The 24,826-nt window shown below is 41.0% G+C and overlaps 1 protein-coding gene across 1 annotated transcript in view; it reads left to right on the forward strand.

The window, feature by feature from the left end:
- The first annotated feature begins 1,261 nt into the window (after positions 1–1,261).
- The window catches only part of LOC149228391 (programmed cell death 2 C-terminal domain-containing protein), a 56,481-nt gene continuing 32,916 nt past the window's right edge, over positions 1,262–24,826 (forward strand). The window contains exon 1 of the mRNA XM_089378182.1: positions 1,262–1,532. Within this exon, the coding sequence (XP_089234308.1) occupies positions 1,491–1,532 (42 nt within the window). The 5' untranslated portion in view covers positions 1,262–1,490. The remainder of the gene's footprint in view (positions 1,533–24,826) is intronic.

Raw genomic sequence — 24,826 nt, forward strand, 5'->3', positions numbered from 1 at the left:
AAGAAGTCCCTAAAATGATGGGTTTTAATTGACAAAGGGTCAGAGTTTGTTGGCAAGGAAACTTGCAAGAGTGTAGGTTGGGGAATCAATGACACTCACAATGGGTTTGAATGGAGACTAATATTTTGGGAGTGCTGTAGATTCTGAGGGTTCGAGGACCATTAGAACTTAAACATTTCTTGGCCATTTCTTAAACATTTATAAAAAACATGCTTAGAAGTCTTTTTTTGCTTCTTTCTCATGAAATACATTTATTGAGAAACCTACTAGACACTCCCCCCCATTTTAAGGATGGTACCTAGGGTAAATTAGATTACACATAAACTTGAGGTTTTATCAACAACGTGCTCAACAAGAACTCAACATGCCACTTGCGAGAATTTCACTTACATAAAAAGTAACAATTCATTCTTACAACTGTTTAGGCTAAACCCGATTAACTACATGTTTATAAATCTTATTAACATGATTGTGATTAAGTTGTTGATCGATTTATAAATTAAGAAGACCACTTAATTTGGAAAGGTAATAACTAAAATGTGAATATGAATGTTTAAGTAATAATCAAAATGAAAAATACAACTTATTTTGTTTTATTTTTTATTTCGGGTAAACCATTATCCTTGATTATGGGGCCTCGCCCCAAAGGAATTGGAGAGAGTAAAACTCATGATTAGCAAAATAAGAGAATTAGAGAGAGTCAAACCCGTGATTAGCAAAATAACTAACAACAATATAAAAAAACCTTCATATTTCACTCTAGACCACTTGAAACTAACGCGTAAGACTAAAAATACAACTTAACTAAATATAAATTAATATATAACAATTTTTATATGAAATATCCTCTTTAACATAATAATGAATTTTTCAAATAAAAAAATAATCATAACTAAAATAATAACTTAATAAAATCACCTACCAAAAAGGAGAAAAATAATGTGAGTGGCCATCCTAATCCCATTGAATTATAATGCCCCAAGTTGAATCTATGCTCATTTCTAGTCCTCATAATATTTAAATAAAGAGAAAGTGGAGAAAGGAAACTAAACCCACCAAATACACTACGGGAACCGGCATCTCGCCACAAGAGCCTCGTCACGATCTGGGGGCTCATGGCCTGTAGCGATAGCGGCGGAAAGTGGAAAATTATTTTACTAAAAAATAGAAGGCGAAAGACCCACGAGTATACTCATTTGTATGATGTGTATTTACACAAAATATACGTACATGCGAGAATCGACTATAAAACACAAGCCAAGGGAGGCTCGCCGGGCAAATGGGGTTTTGATGAGATGAGTCACTGCTGATAGACTCATCTCATTCCCTCGTTTAACGTCTGCGGCCTTCAATTCCTCTGATTTCATCTCAGCAAGCAATTCACACTCACACTCATTCTGCGTTTTCTCCTGTCTAATTCCTCCCTTTCATTCCTCCCATCCATTGAAAGATAAAATTTGTAATCATAATCGAAAATATTGATTGCATCAATGGGTCGTCCGCTTCCACCAGGAATTGCCCTCGCAGATAAGGTACATATACCGATTCAACATTTTGTTTCATATTTTAATTTCTAATACTATGAATTCTCTCCCTCTCTCCTAATTCATGGGGTTTCAGGCTCAAAAATCAAATAGGTCCCTACCCTTTTCAAATGGGTTTTTTTTCCATTTTAGTTCTTTATTTCTTTTAAATTTTAAGTTTGTGTGTTTGGTCATATGCCTCCAATTTAGGTTCTCTGTTATGAATTGCCCGTGTGGGATCTTTTATGGATTTGAAGATTTAATAGGTCTTCTGCAAAAGAACAGGAAAAAATAAGGCACTAGGGTGATCTTTATACCTTTGATATGGGATCTTTTTTCAAACGAAGAGAAAGTTATATCCATTATTAAGATTCTTTAAACTAAATAGGATCGCTGTTGAGATAATTAGGTACTTGTGGAGATAATTGGCTGCAGTTGTTTCAGTTCTCCTATTTTCTATTATATGGTTTTGGGAAAACAAGTTGGATCCGTTCCATGAAAAATTCAATTCTGTTGGATGTTAAGCGTTCACATGTCTATTTCATTTCAAATTACACGTCAACTTGAGTTCTGAAAAGCAATTCATAGAGCCATTTGATGATCACTATGTTTTAGTAGCAATCATTTACTAAGTTATGTGTCCTCCATCTTCCTAGTACATATAGGAAATTTTTGAATCAGTTGAGAATAAAAATAATTTGTTTGTATGGGTTCACTGGTGAGATTGAGTAGAGTTATGCCATCCATTAGGGCTCCGTTTTCTTCGTGATCTACACTCTTAGAGTCTTTCAAAGGTATGACACCAGGTGCAAATCACAGGCTGTTTTGGCAGAATAGATACCACTGGGACCTGGCATCTGAGCCAAAGGATGTTTTCCAATCTGTGGTGCAGCCCCTTGGGTTCTTTTTTTTCTCTTTCTTTCTGATAAATAAAACTTTATGTATCAATGCGCGGATAGAAATATATTGCATGAACATGCTTCAAGATAACAGGAAGATTTTAATTTAGTTTTTGGAATTCACATTCACTGATCAGGGCACGCACAACTTCGAAACCTTTCCATTTCTTCACACTTTAAAAAAATTAAATGCAGATATGCATGGTACTAAAAAAAGTAGTTTTAACGTTGTAAATACTTGTAAATTTTAAATTTTTTTCTTTCTGTTTATGATGATAGACACCCCAAAAGGGATTTCACTACCTTAATTAGAGGGACAGTACCCAGATGGTGTTACAGCTCCAAGTTTGTATCTGCCATCTCTGCTAGATCCATGAAGCATCGACCTACCGGAGTGAACAGTTGATCCTGACTCTGGCCAGTATGTACTCTGTATAATCTTTGTAGCTATTGCAACTTGCAATGAGCGTCATGGATCAGAGGGTTGTGGCCTGCTTGCTGTCTGCTTTCTCCTCCTTGTGTTTTGCTGTATTAGTTCCTTCATCTCATACATCATATCAATCATAATGCTCCATCTTTTCTTGTAATCCTTGATTTTTTGCTGGAGGATCTATCCCATCATCCTTGATTTTATGCTGAAGATCCGTCCCAGAATAGCAAAATTCATTCCCATATTCTCCATGCTTTCTATGTTCTCTTTTACCACTGATCCGTATTAGAGCAACCTATGGCTGCTGCAATTCACCAACATGGATCCTCTATGTTTTCTTATTATACTGTGCAAATTTAATTACTCTGCAAGGAAACAATGCTGTATATCTTTCAAACCAGAAATGCACAACTATACAAACAACTTCACTCACAATAAAACATGGAGAATTTAAATTTTACCCTAGAGAAACCCAATTTAGGAAAACTTTAGTAATGAAATGGATTCTGCTCAGCTCTTTGTTAATCTTAACAATTACAGATTACAAAAGGTGCATGGAGCTCTGCTCTTGGCCAAAACTCAATTTTGTTGTTGTTGGTCTAGTGCTGTCTGTCCTTTTTCTGTGGTTCTTTCCAAGTTGGGCATTGTTCTGTCTTATAAAAAAGAATTTGTCTTCTTGTTAATAGCCTTTTAAATCTCCAATAAAAAGACAACCTCCTGTGCTTTTTATCTATGTCCTCTTACATAGCCTCTATTCATGCCCCTTTGGCATCCTTCTAATGCCCAATGCATCGAAGAAACAGTTACAGAATGATTCGAGCTGTAACTGACTTTTCCCAATGTGGCCAAGATGGGGGAACAAGTATCTTTATTGGTGACATGTAGCACTCTATGATTAGAGAATAGCCCATGTGTCATTCTTTGACTTCTTCCCATCTGTTTGCCATTGTGGCCAGGGTGGGTGTTAAAATTGGCAACTAGGGCCAACTTCCACCTTAGGACAGCTCATATGATGGAGATGATTATTGCATTGGATTCCTCTTTTGGAGAAGTACAATTTTGATATAAAGATCATTTCATTTTGACAAGCAGAAATGAAATTATGAATTTATTTCTCTTATGGAGAAATTTTAAAGGTCGGCCACAGTCAAATGTAGGCTCATGAAGCCCAATAGACGTGTCTCTTCACCCTCAACAAAATATATAAATAGAGGAGACCTTTTCCTCATTTGGACATCATCTCATGACATCATCTTCTCCCTCTTGGTTCATACAACTTGGAAGTGTCTCTCTCTTTCTTAGCACGTGTGGCTGATTCTCTCTCTCCTTCGGATGTGTGGCAAAAGGCTGAGTTCTTCTGGGTCAAACAGGCCGAATTTCAGAAGCGTTGACCAGGGGTGATTTGACCTGCGTTGACCTCGGTTTTTGGGCCAGAAGTTTGATATTCCTAGGCTGCATTTATTGGCACGAAAATTGAGAAGTTTGGGACAGGTTGACCAACGTTGACTTTAGATTTGATTACTGAAAATTACAGCATTGTTTCTCTCTCCTTTGACTAGGTTTGGCCAATTTGTTTTTGGCTGATTTTGACTCTCTTGGAAGGCCGAATTGGACTACTGTTGACTGAGCTGATTGGAGGACATTTTGGGCAGCTTTGAGCACCATCGACTTTCTGGTTAGGGCTGCATTGTCTGCTGATTTGTTTGCTGATTTGGCAGATCTGTTTTGGGCTCACAACTATGATATTTGTACTCTCTCTCTACCGAACTATGAAGAATAATAAAAAGATTTGATCAAAGGGTTTCCCCACATTGGGGTTTGTCCCTGGCATCCGCCACATCTTGTGGCCTCTTGTCTCGGCTTGTTTTTTGCATATGATTTTATGTTCTATCTACATTTACGGTCAATGTTTATAAGTTAAATGTGATTGCTATTGGATATAATTGGAATTTGTCATTGGGCTGCTAAAGGAACATTGAAGTAAATTGTCTTAAGCATAAAACATACCATTGTTATATAAAATTAACATGGTATCAGAGGTGAGGTGAAAACAAAGCCCAAGCAAGAGGGAAGCAAAACAATCACTAAGGGAAGCTGTTGGACAATGACCTGGAACTAGTCCCAATGATGACTACATCTTTCTTCAAATTCGAGGACAAACTTAAGGACAAATTTGACTATCATGCATGTAAGATGACTTTGGATTTGACTTTAGAAGAAAATGATGACATGGACTATGTCAAAGGAAGAATAACAGAGCCTCCTTCAAATGCATCTGCTGTTGCTCAAACCAAGTACAAGAAAGGTGAGGTAAAAGCTAAGAAGATTATTGTTGATTCCATTCATAAGCCTTTGGTTGCATATATTTCTGATTTGGAAACATCTAAGGAGATGTATGAAACGTTGGTTGGGATGTTCAAAGTGAACAATGCAAATCAAATTCTCTTTCTCAAGAACAAGTTGAAAGACATCAAGATGGATAGAGGAGAATCCATCCAATCCTACTTCATGAGGATCACCGAGATCAAGAATGATCTCCTATCTATTGGAGAAGTCATTGGTGACAGGGAGCTCACTCTTATTGCACTTGGAGGCCTTACAAGAGATTGGGATGTGTTCAATGCTACCATTCTCAACAATGACAGGATTCTGGGATTTGAGGAACTATTGGCCGGATGCAGTTAAGAAGAAATAAGGGTGATGGAAAGAGACAAGCCCTCAAATGGAAACAATCCTACTGCCTTCTCCGCTCATTCTAGAAGAAGGAACAATCAAGGACAAGGGTTCAAGCCGAGGTTCAAGGAAGGAAGAAAAGGAAGGTGCTTCAATTGTAACAAGTTTGGCCACTTCGCTAGAGAGTGTCCTCACAAGAAGGATACTCCAAGAGATGATGACAACAATAATAACAACAACTTCAAGGGCAATGGCAATCAAAGGAACAACAGGTTCAATAACAAAGGAAAGAGGAATGCTCCTGTTGCTCGAAATGGAGGTGGTCGTCCTCCCAAGAAGTCGAGAAACTCCAGGTATGATGAAGCTAATGTTGTAAAGCAAAATGAATTTTATCTTATTTCTGCCCTCTCCACCGCCTCTCCTCTGGATACATTGGACCATTGGTTGATTGATAGTGGTGCCTCAAGGCACTTCACTGGGTACAAAGAAGCTCTCTCAAACTTGGTTGAAAAGAAGACAAATATGGAGATTATACTTGGGGATAATGCCACTTATCCTGTGAAAGGAATTGGGACCATTACTCTTCACTTAAATCAAGGTCAAACCCTTCACCTACAAGAAGTGCTATATGTACCTGACTTGAAAAAGAACTTGGTTTCTATTTCTGCGATGGAAGACAAAGGTTTTAAGGTGTCATTCATTGATGGGAAGGTTCGTCTTTGGCAAAGGAATCCAAGAGATGCATTCACTCTAGGATTCAGGGTTGAAGGTCTTTATTAGGTTGGAGGAAGTCCGTTGGGAGCAATGATTTGTGACACCTCTCTTCAATCCGAATTATGGCACCGAAGATTTGCTCACCTTCATTTCAAAGCCTTACCCGATGTAAGGAAGATGGTCACAGGGATGCCCGAATTCAACTTAAATCATGAAGGTGTTTGTCAGGGATGTGAAGCTGGAAAACATACAAGGGACCATTCCCCTCAAGTGAAACTCAAACCATTGATATTCTTCAATTGGTCCATTCTGATCTATTAGGTATGTTGCCCGTGACAGCTTTGGGTGGATATTTGTACTTATGCTATTTTTGTGGATGACTTCTCTCGTAAGGCATGGATCTATTTCTTAAAGAAGAAGAACGAAGTATTCAAATGGTTCCTCTCCTTCAAAGCCTTGGTTGAGAATCAAATAGGGAAGAAGATCAAAATATTGAGGACCGATAATGGGACCGAATATGAGTCTAATGAATTCAAAGACTATTGTAGAGAAGCTGGCATTAAGAGGGAGACTACCACCACATATACTCTTGAACAAAATGGTGTTGCCGAAAGGAAGAATCATACTATCATAGAAGCCACCCGGGCTATGCTTCATGATCAAGGTCTTCTGAAGTTCTTATGGGGAGAAGCTGCCAACATTGCTATGTATGTTCAAAACCGATCCCCACATCAAGCTTTGGACCTCAAGACACCTGAAGAAGTATTCACCAGTAAGAAACCCGATGTTTCTCATTTTAGAATTTTTGGTTGTCCCGTATATTTTCATGTGTTGAAAGAGAAAAAAAACAAACTAGAAGCATCTGGGGAGAAAGGAACATTTTGTGGGCTATAGTGAAACTTCGAAGGAATATAGAATCTATGTGCCTAGTTAAAGGGAAATGGAATTAAGTCATGTTGTCACTTTCGATGAAGATTTTGCACTTAGAAAGATTCAAGATCTTCCTATTCCTAGGAAGGCCAATGATGATGTTGATGTAGAAAAGCAGGATGAATCTCCGTCCGATGAACCGATGCCCGATGTTGAAGGTCCAATGGATCCCATTGATCCACCTCCTTGTGATCCTTCTACTACAAGAAAGAGGCCTTTGTGGCTTAAAGATACTCTTGCAAATGCTGAGAAACACATTGCACCGAGGGGGACATTTCGTGAAAGCAAGAAGCTGAATAGGTACCAAGGGTACATAGCTATGATGAGTACCATTGTACAATTTGAGCCTTGTACATTCGAAGAATCTGTGAAGCAACATGTTTGGAAGGATGCGATGAACGAAGAATATGAATCGATCATGAAGAATGATGTCTGGGATGTGGTTCCTAAACCCAAGGATAAGTCCGTGGTCATTTTGAAATGGCTCTACAAGGTCAAACATGGAGCTGATGGGAGTGCTGAGAAATTCAAGGCCAAATTTGTAGCTTGAGGCTTCTCTCAAAAGGAAAGAGTAGACTATGATGAGATATTTGCACTAATTGCCCGATATCCCTGATGAGCCTCATCATTGAGTAATTATATGGGCCTTAATTCACCTCCTAGCTTAGTCAAATCAACTATTCTCACAACTTATTACATACTTTTGATTATATTTTGTTTATGAAATGAGTTAGAGTTGGATATGTTGCTTTGTGGTCTAATATGCATGAAATGCAGGAATAAAGGATAGAAGCAAGGAATTATGGCAAAGACCTTGGTAAAACTAGAATGGGACAAGGGAGTAATTATAGTAGGTAAATCCTCCTCATTTACTATCGTTCCATTCGAATATTCCTTCACCAGCTCGGAGTGCAAACAACCATCACTTTGAAGACTAGAAGACAGTCGAGCAAGTGAAAAGGACAGAAACCAGTTTTTCTTGAATTAGAGGCCAAGCCTCCCTAGTGGGAAGAAAGTCGTTAGAGACTTCACACATATAAATAGAGAGGTTTAGGACCTCAGTAGGATTCAAACTTCTATTGTAAAACTCTGTTTTATTTCTAAGCTACAAAGACAGTTTGCTTTGTAATCCATGGTTTTTATAATAATAATGAGTTCTGTTTAAGCCAGCTCTGAGTTAACTCCGAGGGCTAAAGCTCTTGGGTTAGGGCCCGACCCAAGCAGCCAAAGCTCCTCTTTACTATACATGTATGCTAGCATAGTTTCCTGGTTTTCATTGTTCATTTGCTTAAATAGCTTCCTAGTTCTATTTATTTGTTTAAATAGCTTTCTGGTTCTGTTCAGTTGCTTAAGTAGGATTCATGGTTTTTCTGGTTATTTGCTTAGGTAGCTGCATTTTCATTACAGTAGTGTAGAGTAGATCGGTTGTGCTGTAGTTTACTTCCATTTGTGCCTTCTTTCAGTTTACAGGTTAGCTAGGCGAAAAAGATCACTAGCAGGTTGTGCGCAGGTGTCTCGGCCTCATCTCCTCCCTCTAGGACCATGACTTGAGGAAGAGACCCTTCAGCAGCCCCAAAAACACAGGTCTCTGGTTCTCACATGGGCTATGGAGTTTGTTGTTTAATGCAGTTATTTGTTCACCCGCACTGGTTTTCTTTGTCATTTTCATTTGAAATCGCCTCCAGTACGTTCCTCATGCATCGCTTCCTTGCCGTTCGATCACCAACAAACCTTCACAATCACTATTCGATTCACTATTTTCTCCAACTGTTGCCTCGCGTGGAGTCCACCACTTACTTTATGAACTTTAAGTCCCCATTGTCGATCTGCCTCGCCTGATTCGATGGCTATCGCGTCACTCGATCACTTTAGGCGCTTTAAATCCCCATTGTCGATCTGCCTTGCCTGATCTGACAGCTGTCGCTTCATCCGATCGCCAACTAGGTTGGCCGATCTCCATCGTTGATCAGCCCCGCCTGATCCAACGACCATCGCGCAATCTTGCGTGGATTAGTGCACGAACGTTATCCGCCTGAGAGCGCACGAGAAACTACTTGCTGCCTTAGAAATCCGCTCCCTCATTTCCGCACGTTTGTTTTCCCCGCGATGTGATCTCCGTCGTTCATCTCTTGATTTCACCCGCGCGATAAGATCTTAGCCGTTCATCGCTCCTGTTAGCCTCGTCCATCCATCTTTTGACTTCACTCGCGCGATTAGATCTCGGCCATTGATCTCCTGTTAACCTCGTTCGTCCATCCACTCACCTAATCCCTCGCGACACGATCGTTGTCGTTCATCTGCTTTGTTCCCTTGTTCGTCCATCCATTCACTTAACCCTTCGCGATAAGATCTCCACTGTTCATCGTGTTAGTTGACCTTGTTCGCCCATCTATCTACGTAACCTCCTACGATCCAATCTCCGCCATTCATTTGCCTTTCACCCGACTGATCCAACGGTTCTTATGCACTGTTGCTCCCTCACATCTTCATTTCACTGATTTCGACCTCCGATTGCTTTTTCCGCTTGAAACCTGATTTAGCCTAAGTTTCTTTGTTACACCTTAGTCTAGTTTTGATGCTCTTTACTTCTGCAACTTAGATAATTAGCATTAGATTAGTGTTAATTTAGCAATTTTGCTTAGCATAGCTGTTTAATTGGTTAGTTAGGTTATGGTGTAAGTTTAGCATTTCACGCTGTTTTCTTCATTACTGTAGTAGAGTAGCTCTCTCTTAGAATAGGTTTTCTCTCCTTCCATCAAAGAATTAAGCTTCTTCTGACCCTATAGAAGTTTGGCTTGGAACCCCTGGGGTCTCTTGCTAGACAAATAGTGACAACAAGCAAGACCTTCACTTCTACTTGTGCATATAGCATTGTCACCTCCAAGTTTGTACGAACCCCGGGTTGATAAGTAAAGCTGGTAGCCCTGGGAGTTGCAACATTATTGTTGCAATACCTAGGCTCATTACTTTTTGGCGCCATTGTCGGGGAGGTGTCTAAGTAGAAGTAATTACTGCTTTTCTTCTATTTCTAGTCTTCAACTTTCATTTCTTCTACTTCTAGTCTTCAATTTTCTTCCATTAGCCTATTTTTGCAAAAGTAATCTAGTTTCTTTCTTTCTTTCAGTTGTCATTATCTGCTTTCCTTTCCATTTTGCAAGTACTTTCTAGCTTTAAAGAAAATCTTACAAAAACCAACCCAAAATCATTTTCTTTCATGCCTCGTAGGAATAGGAACAATTTAGGGAAATTCTTGACAAATACCCCCACTACATCCAACAGTCAACCTTTTCCCTTCTTTGGTGACTGCGAAGTGGAAGAACCTTTAGGTGAGCAACCTTACATATTTGAAGAACCTACAACAGAAGAAGAAGAGGAAGAACCCATTCCTACTCAACCAATGGCTGGAAAACAAAATGACAGGGGAGATAGAGAGAGAATTGAGAATGCCTTCCCCATCAGGGAAACCAATGGGGACACTAAGATGAAGAATATAAGCCCCTCTGCTCTACCTCATTTCCATGGCCTGACCATAGAGTACCCTGACACTTTCCTATTTGAGTTTGCTGTTATATGCCGGACCTATGACTATACAGATGATGAGCAAAAGTTAAAACTGTTTCTATCTACCCTCAAGGATGCATCATTGCGCTGGTTCATGGGTTTACCTGGAGATAGCATCACATCTTGGGCTCAAATGCAGTAGACTTTTAACAACAAATATAGGGACCACTGTAGGTCAAAGGATACTAAAGAAGAGATTTTCAGGATGACCATAGGCCAGGATGAATCCTTAGAAGACTATGAAGAAAGATTCCAGCTCAGTTACAAAAGGGCCAGGTGCACACTTGACCCTGAGTCACTAACGCTGGTCCTACTTAGAGGAGTAAGGGAAGATCTTTTGGATACCTTACATATGATAGCAGGAGGAGATGTCTACCAATTACCCTATGAGGATATTAAGACTGTCTTTGGAAACCATTTTAGGGCAGCCAGGAAAAAGGGTAGGGGTAGTCAACTTATGGGCAATACATCATCCTCCAACTTATCCATCAAGGGTGAAATTGGAAATATGTTGGAAGATTTTAAAAGTGATATGCTGCAAACCCTTGCCCTGCAATTAGACACCATGAACATCAAAAGGAAGCAAGAGGAAGCAGAGAGAGCTTTGGCCATCTTTTGTCCTAGATGCACTAGGAGGCATCCTAGGAATGAATGTCCATTGAACTGTATTAAAATTTGCTTAGTCTGTGAAGAAAACCACTCCACAGACAAGTGCCCTTCTTTACCTGGACTCAAAGCTGTATATCAAGGGGCTGAAGGTGTCACTGAGCAGCTTTGCTACATCAACCAAAGGAGACCTCCTGGGCCTAGACCATATCAATAGGGTATGCAAGGGTCATCCCATGCATATTACAACCCCAACCAAACCACAACTATACCTTCTTGGAGACCCTCTGCTCATCCTTTCTGGTCTACACCCCCTCCTTGGTACTTATGCATCTTAGTATCAATCCCAGCCAGCCAGCCAACCAGTCATTTCAACCTTATGTTCAGCCACAACATTAGTGGAATACCCACCCCAGGGGTGGAGGCCCCAATTCAACAATGTTCCAGCCCTATTGCCTCCACCACCTACCCAACCACAACTCCTGCACTCTGCTCCACCTAAGCAACCCCAGATGCTTGCCTAGCCAAATCCGAACCCAAACAATAGGCAGGCTCAACAAGCATACAGTGGAGAGACATCATACCCAGCTTATGCTATAGAAATCTAGGAGATCAACCTAAGATCTGGGAGAATTCTCCCTGATAACCAACCTCCCTCTCCACATGGGGAGGTTGAGGAAGAAAGAGAGGAAAGCAACCTTAAATTAAATCCACCCTTTCCTGAGAGATTAACCCAACCACTCCAGCCTACCCTAAAAGAAACTGAACTTCTGGGAGAATTGAAAAATCTATGTGTAAAGATCCCCCTTCTCTAGGCAATCAAAGATGTTCCCATTTACAATAAATTGATTAAGGAGAAGTGCTTCAAGCATCCAGGAAGAAGAAAAAGGGATGCCCCTACCATTAATGTCATTGGGCAGTTGTCTGACTTAATGCTGGGGCAGGTAATATGTCCAAAATATTTGGACCCTGGAAGCCCTGTAGTAGATGTGCACATCAATGGCACCATTGTCCCACACACTCTGATTGATCTTGGGGCTGCCATTAATGTGATGACTAAGGACACCATGCTCAAGCTCAACCTCCAAGGGTCATTAAGGAAGACCACAACAGTTTTGCAACTTGCAGACCGTTCTTCAGTCACCCCTGAGGGAATTGTGAGGGATGTGATGGTCTCCATTGACTCCTGGGAGTACCCTGTAGATTTCATAGTTCTCCAGCCTAAGGCTAAGCTTATTGGTTACCCTCTCATCCTTGGGAGGCCATGGTTGCCACAACTGATGCTTACATTTAGCTGCAGAGCTGGGAATATGACCATTAAGAATGGGCATCTGTCCGAATAGTTAGTCTTATACCCTCTTGCTCAACTTACCCTAGAGCATGATTTACCTTTATGGTTAGAGGAGGAGGAAGAAGATGAAGTTTATTCTGCCCAACTTTATGCTTTGGAAGCAACCATAAGAGGAGGACGGCAAGATGAGGATGACTTACTTGAACACCTGCTCCAAAGTCCAACTCCTAGTTCATTACCATTAGAAGAGGAAGTAAGGGAAACCCAGAGCAATCATCCAATTAACTTATGCTTGGCCAATTCCAACCCACTCCGTGTCAAAACCATAGAATTTGGCCTAGAGAGAACTTTGAAAATTAACCCATCTCTTTTTGCTTTAGAAGAGGAAAAGCTATGCAACATGTTGAGAGAACACCTAGAAGCCTTCGCTTGGAGTTATAAGGAAATGAAGGGAGTACACCCTCAGTGTGTACTCACCACATTAATGAGGAAATCTATATGGATGATTTTACACCTTATGGCTATGATTTCCAAGAAGCCCTGACTAATCTAGGCAAAGTATTACACAAATGCATTGAAATGAATCTGTCTCTTAGTCCAGAAAAATGTGAATTTTTAATGATTGAAGGGACTGTGCTAGGTCATTTAATATCTTAGCAAGGACTGCAGGTGGACCCAAACAAAATAGCAATCATCCAAAGGGTCCCACCTCCACAAAAGCAGAGAGATGTCAGGAGTTTCTTAGGGTTAGCTGGATACTACTGACGTTTCATAAAGGACTTCAGCAAGTTGGCCTCTCCTTTGTTTGGGTTGTTGGCCAAAGATTCTAAGTTTATATGGTCAAAGAGCTGCCAAGAGGCCTTAGACATTCTAAATGATAAGTTAACCACTGCACCAATCCTTAGAGGCCCAAATTGGGCCCTCCCTTTTCTTATTCATGCTGATGTCTCACACAAAGCCATAGGAGCAGCCTTAGGTTAGGAAGAGGAGAAATTGCCCTATGCCATCTATTTTATCATAAGAACCTATCAAAGGCTGAGCTTAAACTATACTGTGACCGAAAGGGAACTCCTGGCTATTGTGCATTCATTGAACAAATTTAGGCATTACATTGCAGGCTATCAAACATTTGTGCATACTGATCATGCTGCAATCAAATATTTAATGAATAAACCAGATGTGAATGCTAGAATCATAAGATGGTTGCTTTTATTACAACAATTTGATCTAACTATTGTTGATAATCCTGGTAAGGAAAATGTTGTTGCTGACTTTCTATCTAGGATGAATTTGCCTGCAGGTGAAGAAGGAATGGTGGATGACCAGTTACCAGATGAGCATTTGTTTGCTATTTCAGTTCTTTCCCCATGGTTTGCTGATATAACAAACTATCTGGTATCATCACAATTCCCACCAAACTTGCCCTCCAAAGAAAAGAGCAAGATATTAAGAAAGAGTGCCCCCTTCACCTGGATTGGGGGCAGTCTGTTCAAACTTGGCCCAATCAAATCTTAAGAAGGTGTGTAAGGGAAGAGGAAGTCTTTGACATCCTTCCGACTTGTCATGATGGACCTTGTGGAGGTCACTTTGCAGAGAAGAGGACAGCATTCAAAGTGTTGCAGGCAGGCTATTATTGGCATACTCTTCATCAGGATGTGAAAAAGTATATTAGTCAGTGTGATCGGTGCTAGAGGATGGGAAAGCCTACTCCAAGAGATGAAATGCCCCTACAACCTCAAGTGACTTTCGAGCCATTTGACAAGTGGGGCATGGACTTCATTGGGCCTATCAACCCTCCTTCAAAGCAAAAACAACACATCATTGTGTGCACTGATTATTTGACTAAGTGGGCTAAAACCAAGGCAATTAAGGCAACAATAGAAGAAAAGGTGGCTGAGTTCCTAAGGGAGAATATATTCTACAAATTTGGGTACCCTAGAGAGCTAGTCACAGACCAAGGCAGCCAATTTACCTCTAGCATGATTGAAGAATTGCTCAGCCATCACAAAATCAAGCATAAGACCTCCACTCCTTATCATCCATAAGCTAATGGGCAAGTGGAGGTGACCAACAGGGCACTGGAGAACATCTTAACCAAGGTAGTGAGCAGCAGCAGGAAGAATTGGGCAGAGAGACTGGTTGAGGCCACCTGGGCCTATAATACAACATGGAATACCACCACTGGATTTACACCCTATGAGCTGGTCTTATGGGAAAAAGGCTTTGCTGTCCATTGAGTTTGAATATAACACATTGAGGATGGCAGCCTAACTAGATTTGGATCTCAGTTATGCACAGAAAGAAAAGTTGTTACATTTGAATGGCTTGGTGAATTCAGAATGCAGGCCCTCGTACATACAAAGATAGTTTAGCTTCAGAGGAAGATCTGGCATGACAAACACATTAAGGAGAAGCAATTTCAAGAGGGAGACTGGGCATTGTTATATGATTCAAGGTATAAAGACTTCAAGGGCAAGCTAAGGACAAGATGGCTTGGACCTTATGAGGTGGAAAGATGCCATGACAATGGTTCATTGCAAATCAGAACTATTGATGAAGAATCCATTCCATTGCTAGTTAATGGACACCGATTGAAAATGTATAAGAGGCCTTTATCAAAACAAGAGTTCATAGACAATATCAATAAGACAGTGATGATGGTGGAGCAAGTTCCAGCTCCTCCCTCATTAGGACACTGAAAAAGAAAAAAAGAATAAGGATTCAGGTGAAAACCTCCATGAGGCGCTTGAGTCCCATCTTTGGGTTGAAAACCTTGTGAGGCGGCCCAAGGATGAGAAAAAATGAAAAAGAGTAAGAAGATCCCTAGGTGAAAACCTTCCTTGAGGCGTCCAGGGCAGATATCTAGGGTGAAAACCTATATGAGGCAGCCTAGGTGTTTTTTTTCAAAAAATATATAATAAACATAATTGTTATTTGCAGGTGGGTGAAAAAGACAAGCAAGGAGCAAAGAGAAGATCCAAAGGCAACCCTGCCTCACATATATTCATCTCCTCCACTCCTTTCCATGCATCCCTCCATCAATTCCATTGTTTTTCACTTCATTGCTTCAATTCAGGTGAAGATTGTGTTTTCTACAGAATCACCTCAACCATTACTATCATCCCTGCATCCACATACACTCCTACTCCCTCTGTCCATTCATTACAGCATCCTCACAGCACCAGCCAGCAACATGATGAAGAAATTCTAAGGGAGACACCAAACATTGCCAAGTGGTAATCCAGGAGCTCCACAGCAGCAACAACATCAAATCTAGGAGCTCCACAACAGCAACAACATCAAATCTCTAGTCACAGACATCTGTAAAAGCTAATAAACCATCAGCAAATAATAGAGGAGGAAGAAGAACGACCATCAGTAGCACCTCTGATCTTTGACAACTACAACATGGCATCAAGACCACAGCTAAGTATCCCACGCACTCACTCATATGCATCATTTGATCAAAAGTTGTAAAGGTTATGAGGTAGTTGGTTTATAAGTGAAAAGGTGGAAAGGTGGCAAAAAGGAAATTCTTTAATAAGTCAAAAGAGAATGCAAGAGTCTATAGATACAGTGTTGTTATGACAACGATTTGAGAATGCTTGAAGAATTAAGACTTGGGGGAGAAACACTAGTTCACCAAAGACTCAGCATACCCTATTTCTTGATGCAATCACTCATAGACTCCAATAGCAAAGTAAAGGAAGGAAATTCCCAACAGTTAGTTCACCATGGGTTGATCAGGATCCTCATTAAGGATGCCCTCCAAAACCTCAGGATCCCTATAAAATGGTCAGTCTTCAGAGACTTACCAGCAGAGGATGACATCAAAACCCTCATCTATGATGTTAGTCCTTCTGTCATGGAGAAAGAAGAAACTAATACAGAGGAACATGATGAAAGAGAACACAAGGAGGATGATGCTGAAACAGAACACAAGGAGGATGATGCTGAAACAGAGGAAGAAACTGATGGAGATGAGAAAGAACAACAAGAGGAAGAAGGCATTGAAACAGAGGAGAAAGAACAACAAGAGGCCATCCAGTGTAGGATGCCAACTAAATCCTATGCTCCTTACCTCAGAGAACAATAGCTGCAATTTCAGATTAAAACACTAGCACAAAGGGGCACCATGCCATTTTAGGACTACAGGCAGTTTATTGAGCTTTGTGATCAAAATGCACTAGAGGATAGGGCCAAAATGGCTGAGTTTTACTTGCACAACATGGCCCTCACAGACATGAATATTTGGGATCTTAATGCAGAGCTAAGAGATCTACAATTAATGGCTTTGGCATCATCGATGAACCATAAGAAGTCAAGGGCTGCAGAGATGAAAAGAATATTGGCCAGAGAGCAAAATGAACCTTTTTTCATTAGAGCTGAACAATCAAATCCCATGGCCCTAATCAACACCCATAATCTAATTGCAAATGATCCTCAGTTGGCACCTAGATATCTTGCTGCCCAAGAGCATGCAATTTCACATTTTGAGAATATGTTTAGGTTGCTAAGAGATGATAATACAAATGCCTGCTAAAGGAAATGGAACACACTGCCACACAATTTGAAGATCAAAGAATATCACTCCCCTCAAAGGTTGAGAGAGGCACTCAACAAGACACCTATGTATAAGCAATCAATGCAAAGGTTGAAGGTCAATTGGATAGGCCTAAAACTCAGTCCACCACTACTCCTAGGGATGCTAGAAGGGAGAAAAGAAGAAGAGGAAAAGAGGCAGTGGGAAGAAGTAGAAAGGAAAACAGGGTTTTATAAACAAGAAGAAGAGACCACAACGGAAGCGTGGGATGTCAGAGAGGCTACCAGAGCCATGAAGGACATGGACATTGACTAAGTTGCTCAGAGGATGAGCAACACTTTCAGTAGGGGGATGATGATGAGCCTCATCATTGAGTAATTATATGGGCCTTAATTGGCCTTAATTCACCTCCTAGCTTAGTCAAACCAACTATTCTCACAACTTATAGCATACTTTTGATTATATTTTGTTTATGAAATGAGTTAGAGTTGGATATGTTGCTTTGTGGTGTAATATGCATGAAATGCATGAATAAAGGATAAAAGCAAGGAACTATGGCAAAGATCTTGGTAAAACTAGAATGGGACAAGGGAGAGTAATTATAGGAGGTAAATCCTCCTCATTTACTACCGTTCCATTCGAATATTCCTTCACCAGCTCAGAGTGCAAACAACCATCACTTTGAAGACTAGAAGACAGTCGAGCAAGTGAAAAGGACATAAACCAATTTTTCTTAAATTAGAGGCCAAGCCTCCCTAATGGGAAGAAAGTCGTTAGAAACTTCACATGTATAAATAGAGAGATTTAGGACCTTAGTAGGATTCAAACTTATATTATAAAACTCTGTTTTATTTCTGAGTTGCAAAGACTTGTGACAGTTTGCTCTGTAATCCATGGTTTTTATAATAAGAATGAGTTATGTTTAAGCCATCTCTAAGTTAACTCTCAGGGCTGAAGCTCTTGGGTTAGGGCCCGACCTAAGCAGCCAAAGCTCCTCTTTACTGTGCATGTATGCTAGCATAGTTTCCTGGTTTTCATTATTCATTTGCTTAAATAGCTTCTTGGTTTTGTTTATTTGTTTAAATAGCTTTCTGGTTCTGTTCAGTTGCTTAAGTAGGATTCATGGTTTTTCTGGTTATTTGCTTAGATAGCTGCATTTTCATTACAGTAGCGTAGAGTAGATTGGTTGTGCTATAGTTTACTTCCATTTGTGCCTTCTTTCAGTTTATAGGTTAGTTACGCGAAAAAGATCACTAGCAGGTTGTGTGCAGGGGTCTCGGCCTCATCTCCTCCCTCTGGGACCGTGACTTGAGGAAGAGGCCCTTCAATAGCCCCAACAACACAGGTCTCTAGTTCTCGCATGGGCTATGGAGTTCGCTGTTTAATGCAGTTATTTGTTCACCCGCACTGGTTTTTTGTGTCATTTTCATTTGAAACCACCTCTAGCACGTTCCTCATGCATCGCTTCCTCGCCGTCCGATCACTAACAAACCTTCACAATCACTGTTCGATTCTCTATTTTCTCCAACTGCTGCCTTGCGTGGAGTCCACTGCTTACTTTATGAACTTTAAGTCCCCACTGTCGATCTGCCTCGCCTGATTCGACGGCTATCGCGTCACTCGATCACTTTAGGCGCTTTAAACCCCCACCGTCAATTTGCCTTGCCTGATTTGACGACTGTTGCTTCACTCGATCGCCAACTAGCTTGGCCGATCTCCATTGTTGATCAGCCCCCCCTGATCCAACGACTATCGCGCGGATTAGTGCACGAACGTTATCCGCACAAGAGCACGCGAGAAAAGTGGTTTTCTCGTGCTACGTGTCGCGCAGTAAGGCTAATCGTGTGAAATTTCCAAATACTGCTTACAGCCTGAAGGGCGCGCGAGAAACTACTTACTGCCTTAGAAACCCGCTCCCTCATTTCCGCACGTTTCTTTTCCCCGCGATATGATCTCCGTCGTCCATCTCTTGACTTCACCCGCGCGATAAGATCTTAGCCGTTCATCGCTCCTGTTAGCCTCGTCCATCCATCTCTTGACTTCACCCGCGCGATTAGATCTCGGCCATTCATCTCTTGTTAACCTCGTTCGTCCATCCACTCACCTAATCCCTCGTGACATGATCTCCGCCGTTCATCTGCTTTGTTCCCTTGTTCGTCCATCCATTCACTTAAGCCTTCACGATAAGATCTCCACCAATCATCCGGTTAGTTGGCCTTGTTCGCCCATCTATCTACGTAACCTCCTGCGATCCAATCTCCGCCATTCATTTGCCTTTCACCCGACTAATCCAACGGTTCTTATGCACTGTTGCTCCCTCACGTCCTCCTTTCACTAATTTCGACCTCTGATTGCTTTTTTCGCTTGAAACCCGATTTAGCCTAAGTTTCTTTGTTACACCTTAGTCTAGTTTTGATGCTCTTTACTTCTGCAACTTAGATAATTAGCATTAGGTTAGTGTTAATTTAGCAATTCTGCTTAGCATAACTGTTTAATTGGTTAGTTAGGTTATGGTGTAAGTTTAGCATTTCATGCTGTTTTCTTCATTACTGTAGTAGAGTAGCTCTCTCTTAGAATAGGTTTGCTCTCCTTCCATCAAAGAATTAAGCTTCTTCTGACCCTATAGAAGTTTGGCTTGGAACCCCTGGGGTCTCTTGCCAGACAAATAGTGACAACAGGCAGGACCTTCACTTCTACTTGTGCATATAGCACTGTCACCTCCAAGTTTGTACGAACCCCGGGTTGATAAGTAAAGCTGGTAGCCCTGGGAGTTGCAGCATTATTGTTGCAATACCTAGGCTCATCAATACCACCATCCATTCGATCATAGCCCTTGCTGCCTCGCAAGGATGGAACCTTCATCAGATGGATGTAAAAACTGCCTTCTTGCATGGTTCGCTTAAGGAGGAAGTATATATGGAACAACTCGAGGGGTTCGAGGTTCAAGATCGTGAGACACATGTATGCAGGTTGAAGAAAGCCCTCGATGGGTTGAAGCAAGCCTATAGGGCTTGGTATGAGAGGACCGATAAGTATCTTAAGAAGTTAGGATTTACGAGAAGTGATCGTGACCCGAACCCTTACTTCAAGGTTGAAAAGGACAGACCTCTCATTCTGGTCCTTTATGTGGATGATCTCTTTTTGATAGGTGATGACCCTCTCATTCATCAATACAAGAGGGAGTTGGCTTCCGAGTTCGAGATGAAGGGATTGATGCATTATTTTCTAGGGTTGGAGGTCTGGCAAAAGCTAGGTGAGATTTTCCTTTCTCAGGGAAAATATATGGTGAAGCTACTTGAGAGATGTGGGATGGTGGACTACAAGTTCGTGACTACTTTGATGGAACTCAACTTCAAGAAGCTATGTGGAAGTGTTGTTGGGCCTGAATTGGCAAACCCTACCGAGTATCGTCAACTTGTGGGGGCATTGATGTTCTTGGTCAACTCTTGTCCTGACATATGCTTCGTTTTGAACACGTTGAGTTAATATATGGTAAAGCTTCATCACATTCATTGGATTACTGCCAAGAATCTCTTGAGATATCTCCGGGGCACAATCCACTATGGACTAAGATACACTGCCGGGAATTTGAGACTACATGGATATACAGATGTTGACTGGGCTGGCAGTGTGGTGGATCGTAAGAGCACGTCTGGGTGTTGCTTCTCTTTGGGGTCTGCTTCTATATCTTGGATGAGCAGGAAGTAGAAATCGGTTGCACTAAGCACCACCGAGGCTGAATACATTGCTGCAAGTATGGCTTGTTGTGAAGCATTTTGGTTGAGGAAGCTCTTCAGTGAGATATTTGAGCACGTTCTAGATACCACCACGATCTTCTGCGACAACCAGAGTGGGATTTGTCTATCAGAGAATCCTGTGTTCCACGACCGCTCCAAGCACATTGATATCAGGTACCACTTTATCCGGGATATGGTACAACAGGGAGCAGTTAGGCTCCAACACATAAGGTCAAATGAGCAGGTTGCAGATATTCTCACGAAGCTTCTTGGGAAGGTCAAATTCCTAACCTTCCGAGAGGAGTCATGGATCGACCCTCTTATGAGGGTCCCATATGAGTTGAACATAGAGCTTTGGGAGCTCCTGGGGGGCATGGGATACTTCTTGGAGCTAGCTATGAGTGACCATAGGGTGAGTGGTTCCCCTTCCCCTATGATACCCCATTATGGTTGACATGTGTGTAGGGTGAGTGGTTCACCTTCCCCTACCTAGGCACATGTATGTAGGGTGAGTGGTTCACCTTCCCCTACAAATGACATATGCATAGGATGAGTGGTTCACCTTCTCCTATGGCATATGAGCAAGATGAGTGGTTCACCTTCTCTTGTTGTTGCCTTGACACACATCCTACCCATAGAGTCCGGGACTCATCGGTAGTACCTCTCATCTGGCCAATGAGTTGGGAAACGCTGGTTAGGGACCATAGCACTACCGATGGACGCATCGTGTACTGCCGTACTCCCTATGACTATGATGCATGGTGTTCAACAACTTGATCTGGGATCAAGGATTGACTTTAATCAGTGGAGAGTGGTATGATACACTCTCGATCACTTCTTCATTATTACTAAATGGTTTAGTAGAGCAGGGCAGTGATGGTAGGGATCGTTCATGATGGTAGGTTGGCATAATGCTGGATTGGCTAGTGGAATTCTCCCTAGTTGAGAGGGAGTGTTAAAATTGGCAACTAGGGCCAACTTCCACCTTAGGACAACTCATATGATGGAGATGATTATGGCATTGGTTTCCTCTTTTAGAGAGGTACAATTTTGATATAAAGATCATTTCATTCTGACAAGTAGAAATGGAATTATGAATTTATTTCTCTTATGGAGAAATTGTTAAGGTCGACCATAGTCAAATGTAGGCTCATGAAGCCCATTAGATGTGTCTCTTCACCCTCAACGAAGTATATAAATAGAGGAGACCTTTTCCTCTTTTGGACATAATCTCATCACATCATCTTTTCTCTCTTGGTTCGTACAACTTGCAGGCATCTCTCTCTTTCTTCGCACATGTGGCTGATTCTTTCTCTCCTTCGTATGTGTGGCAGAAGGTTGAGTTCTTCTGGGTCAAACAGGCCGAATTTTAGAAGTGTTGACCAACGTTGATCAGGGGTGATTTGACTAGCGTTGACCTTGATCTTTGGGCCAGAAGTTCGATTTTCCTAGGTTGCATTTATTGGCATCGCATTTATTGGCACGAAAATTGAGAAGTTTGGGATAGGTTGACCAGTGTTGACTTCAGATTTGATTGCTGAAAATTACAACAGTGTTTCTCACTCCTTTGACTGGGTTTGACTGATTTGTTTTGGGCTGATTTTGACTCTCCTGGAAGGCCAAATTGGATTGCTGTTGACGGAGCTGATTGGAGGACATTTTGGGCAGCTTTGATCACCGTTGACTTTTTGGTTAGGGTTGCATTGTCTGTTGATTTGTCAGCGGATTTGGTAGATCTGTTTTGGGCTCACATTTATGATATTTATACTCTCTCTGTGCTGAACTATTGAAGAATAATGAGAAGATTTGATCAAAGGGTTTCCCCACATTGGGGTTGATCCCTGGCATCTACCACATCTTGTGTCCTCATGTCTTGGCTTGTTTTCTGCATATGATTTTATGTTCTATTTGCATTTACTGTCAATGTTTATAAGTTAATGTGATTGCTACTGGATATAATTGGAATTTGTTATTAGGCTGCTAAAGGAACATTGAAGTAAACTGTATTAAGCATAGAACATACCATTGTTATCTAAAATTAATAGTGGGCCTCAACTTCCTTCTTAAGGTTTTGTATTTAATTTTCTTCTCTGTTGTAATGTGGAGGTGTGTGGAGGGTGGAGCTCTAGCATCTTAACCCCGAGCTTTTATGCCCCACACTTTGCATTGATACTTATGCAGAGCATGGAGAGTGGACCTCTCAAGCCCATTCCTTCTTGCTTTACATGCTTGTGCTGCATCGGTCTCTTAGCATCCCCTCTTGAGCCTATGGTTGCTAGATCTGCATAGCCTTAACCTTTTATTGCCTATTATTGTGGGGTGTAGAGTTAGACTGCTCCAACTTGTCAAAACCGCCACATGCACAAAGCTTGCATTCTTCTTGACTTAAATGATTCTTAGGTTTACTCACCCTCTTTGCTAGGTGTGAAGTGTAATGGTCACGCCTTCCTTCTGAGTTTTATATCTATCTCCACATAAAAAGGAAAAGCTTTGCCTTTCAAAGTCTTTCATGAACTTTGCCAAGGCATTGGATAACGGACATTTTCAAAGATTATGAGTTGAAAAATAGGCCTAAAGGAAAAGTTGTTCTTCTAGCAAAGATGTGAAGGAGAACCTTAAGAAGACTTCATCTAAGTTTTGCATATTAAAAGATTGTCTTGGTGTTTTAGAGCTCTATCTTCCCCTCTCCCTTTCTCTCTCTTGCCCTTTCTCTAGTTCTCTTTGCCAAACAGATTGTTGAGCACTTTGTGGGTAGCTCAAACATAGAGAAAGTTTCTCTCTTCTACAAAACTTTAACTAGTTTAGCATTTCTCTCTCTCCCTCACACTGCTTGTCTAGGTATTTGCAATCTTTGGAAGATTGCATTGGCAAAGTTGTAAAAGAGAGTTGACATAAGCACGAATTAAGTGGACAACAATGAAAAGAAAGTTATGGAGATTGGCACACAAAAGGACAAGCACTACCATCTTGTAAGAAAAAGACATTAAAATTGAGTTTAAGCTTGGCCAACAATTGAAGGTAATAGAGACCTATGTCCACAAACTGGATCGAGGGATAGAAGTTAGAAGAAAAATTGTAAATGAAGAATTTGAATTCTTGAAGTTAGCTATTGAGTCCTCATACAATGTGACCACCACATTTGAGTAATTGATATGGGCCAAGTAGATTAAAGCCTTTGCAACAATGGTGGGAAAACTACAATTGAATTACCTCAACAACATGAATACCACATTCATGTTGAGGATGAACCACATTTTGTGGTTCGATATGCATCGATCTAAAAATCTTCAATGTGATGTATCCGAAAAAATCTCTTATAACATCATGAATTGCAGAAGCTTGCACTCAGAAACATGAATAACGTTGCTAACGTAGAGTTTAGGATGGAAAAAATTGAGCTTGATAGTAACATAGGATATGGATTGGTGATATTTAGAGAACTAGTAAAAACTTGGAATTCAAAGCTACAAAGTTGAAGCAAAAGCCCAATAATTGAAACACAAATTGAGATAGATTGAGGAAAGCCAAGACGAATGGGATAAGAGTCCAAAGCTAGTAGATGAAGAGTACACAACAAAGGCTATCATAGAAATGAAAATGTTTGTAGTAAAGGTTAAGAAACTAAAACAAACTCAAAGCAACTCAAAACTTTAACTACATGGATAGAAATGGTAGGCACACCTAGTCAAGGAAATGGTGAGTAAGGTGGTCATGCCAAAAGAAGTAAAAAACAGAATGATTGAGGAATAAGAGAGATAGCAAGCTTTCCAACATCCTTATGAAGGGCATGGAATAAAGTGATGGGAAGGAGGAACTGACCCAACATCACGAGGAGTTTTCCTGAGGATGTTCTAGGTTGGAAGAACTCAATCTAGATGGTAGATGGATAGGGAAAAATAAGTGACTATGGGCAAAGATC

The sequence above is a fragment of the Pinus tabuliformis genome, chromosome J (assembly GCF_031772625.1).
Source record: "Pinus tabuliformis cultivar Carrire ecotype Pingquan chromosome J, CPIR1, whole genome shotgun sequence".
Classification (NCBI taxonomy): Eukaryota; Viridiplantae; Streptophyta; class Pinopsida; order Pinales; family Pinaceae; genus Pinus; species Pinus tabuliformis.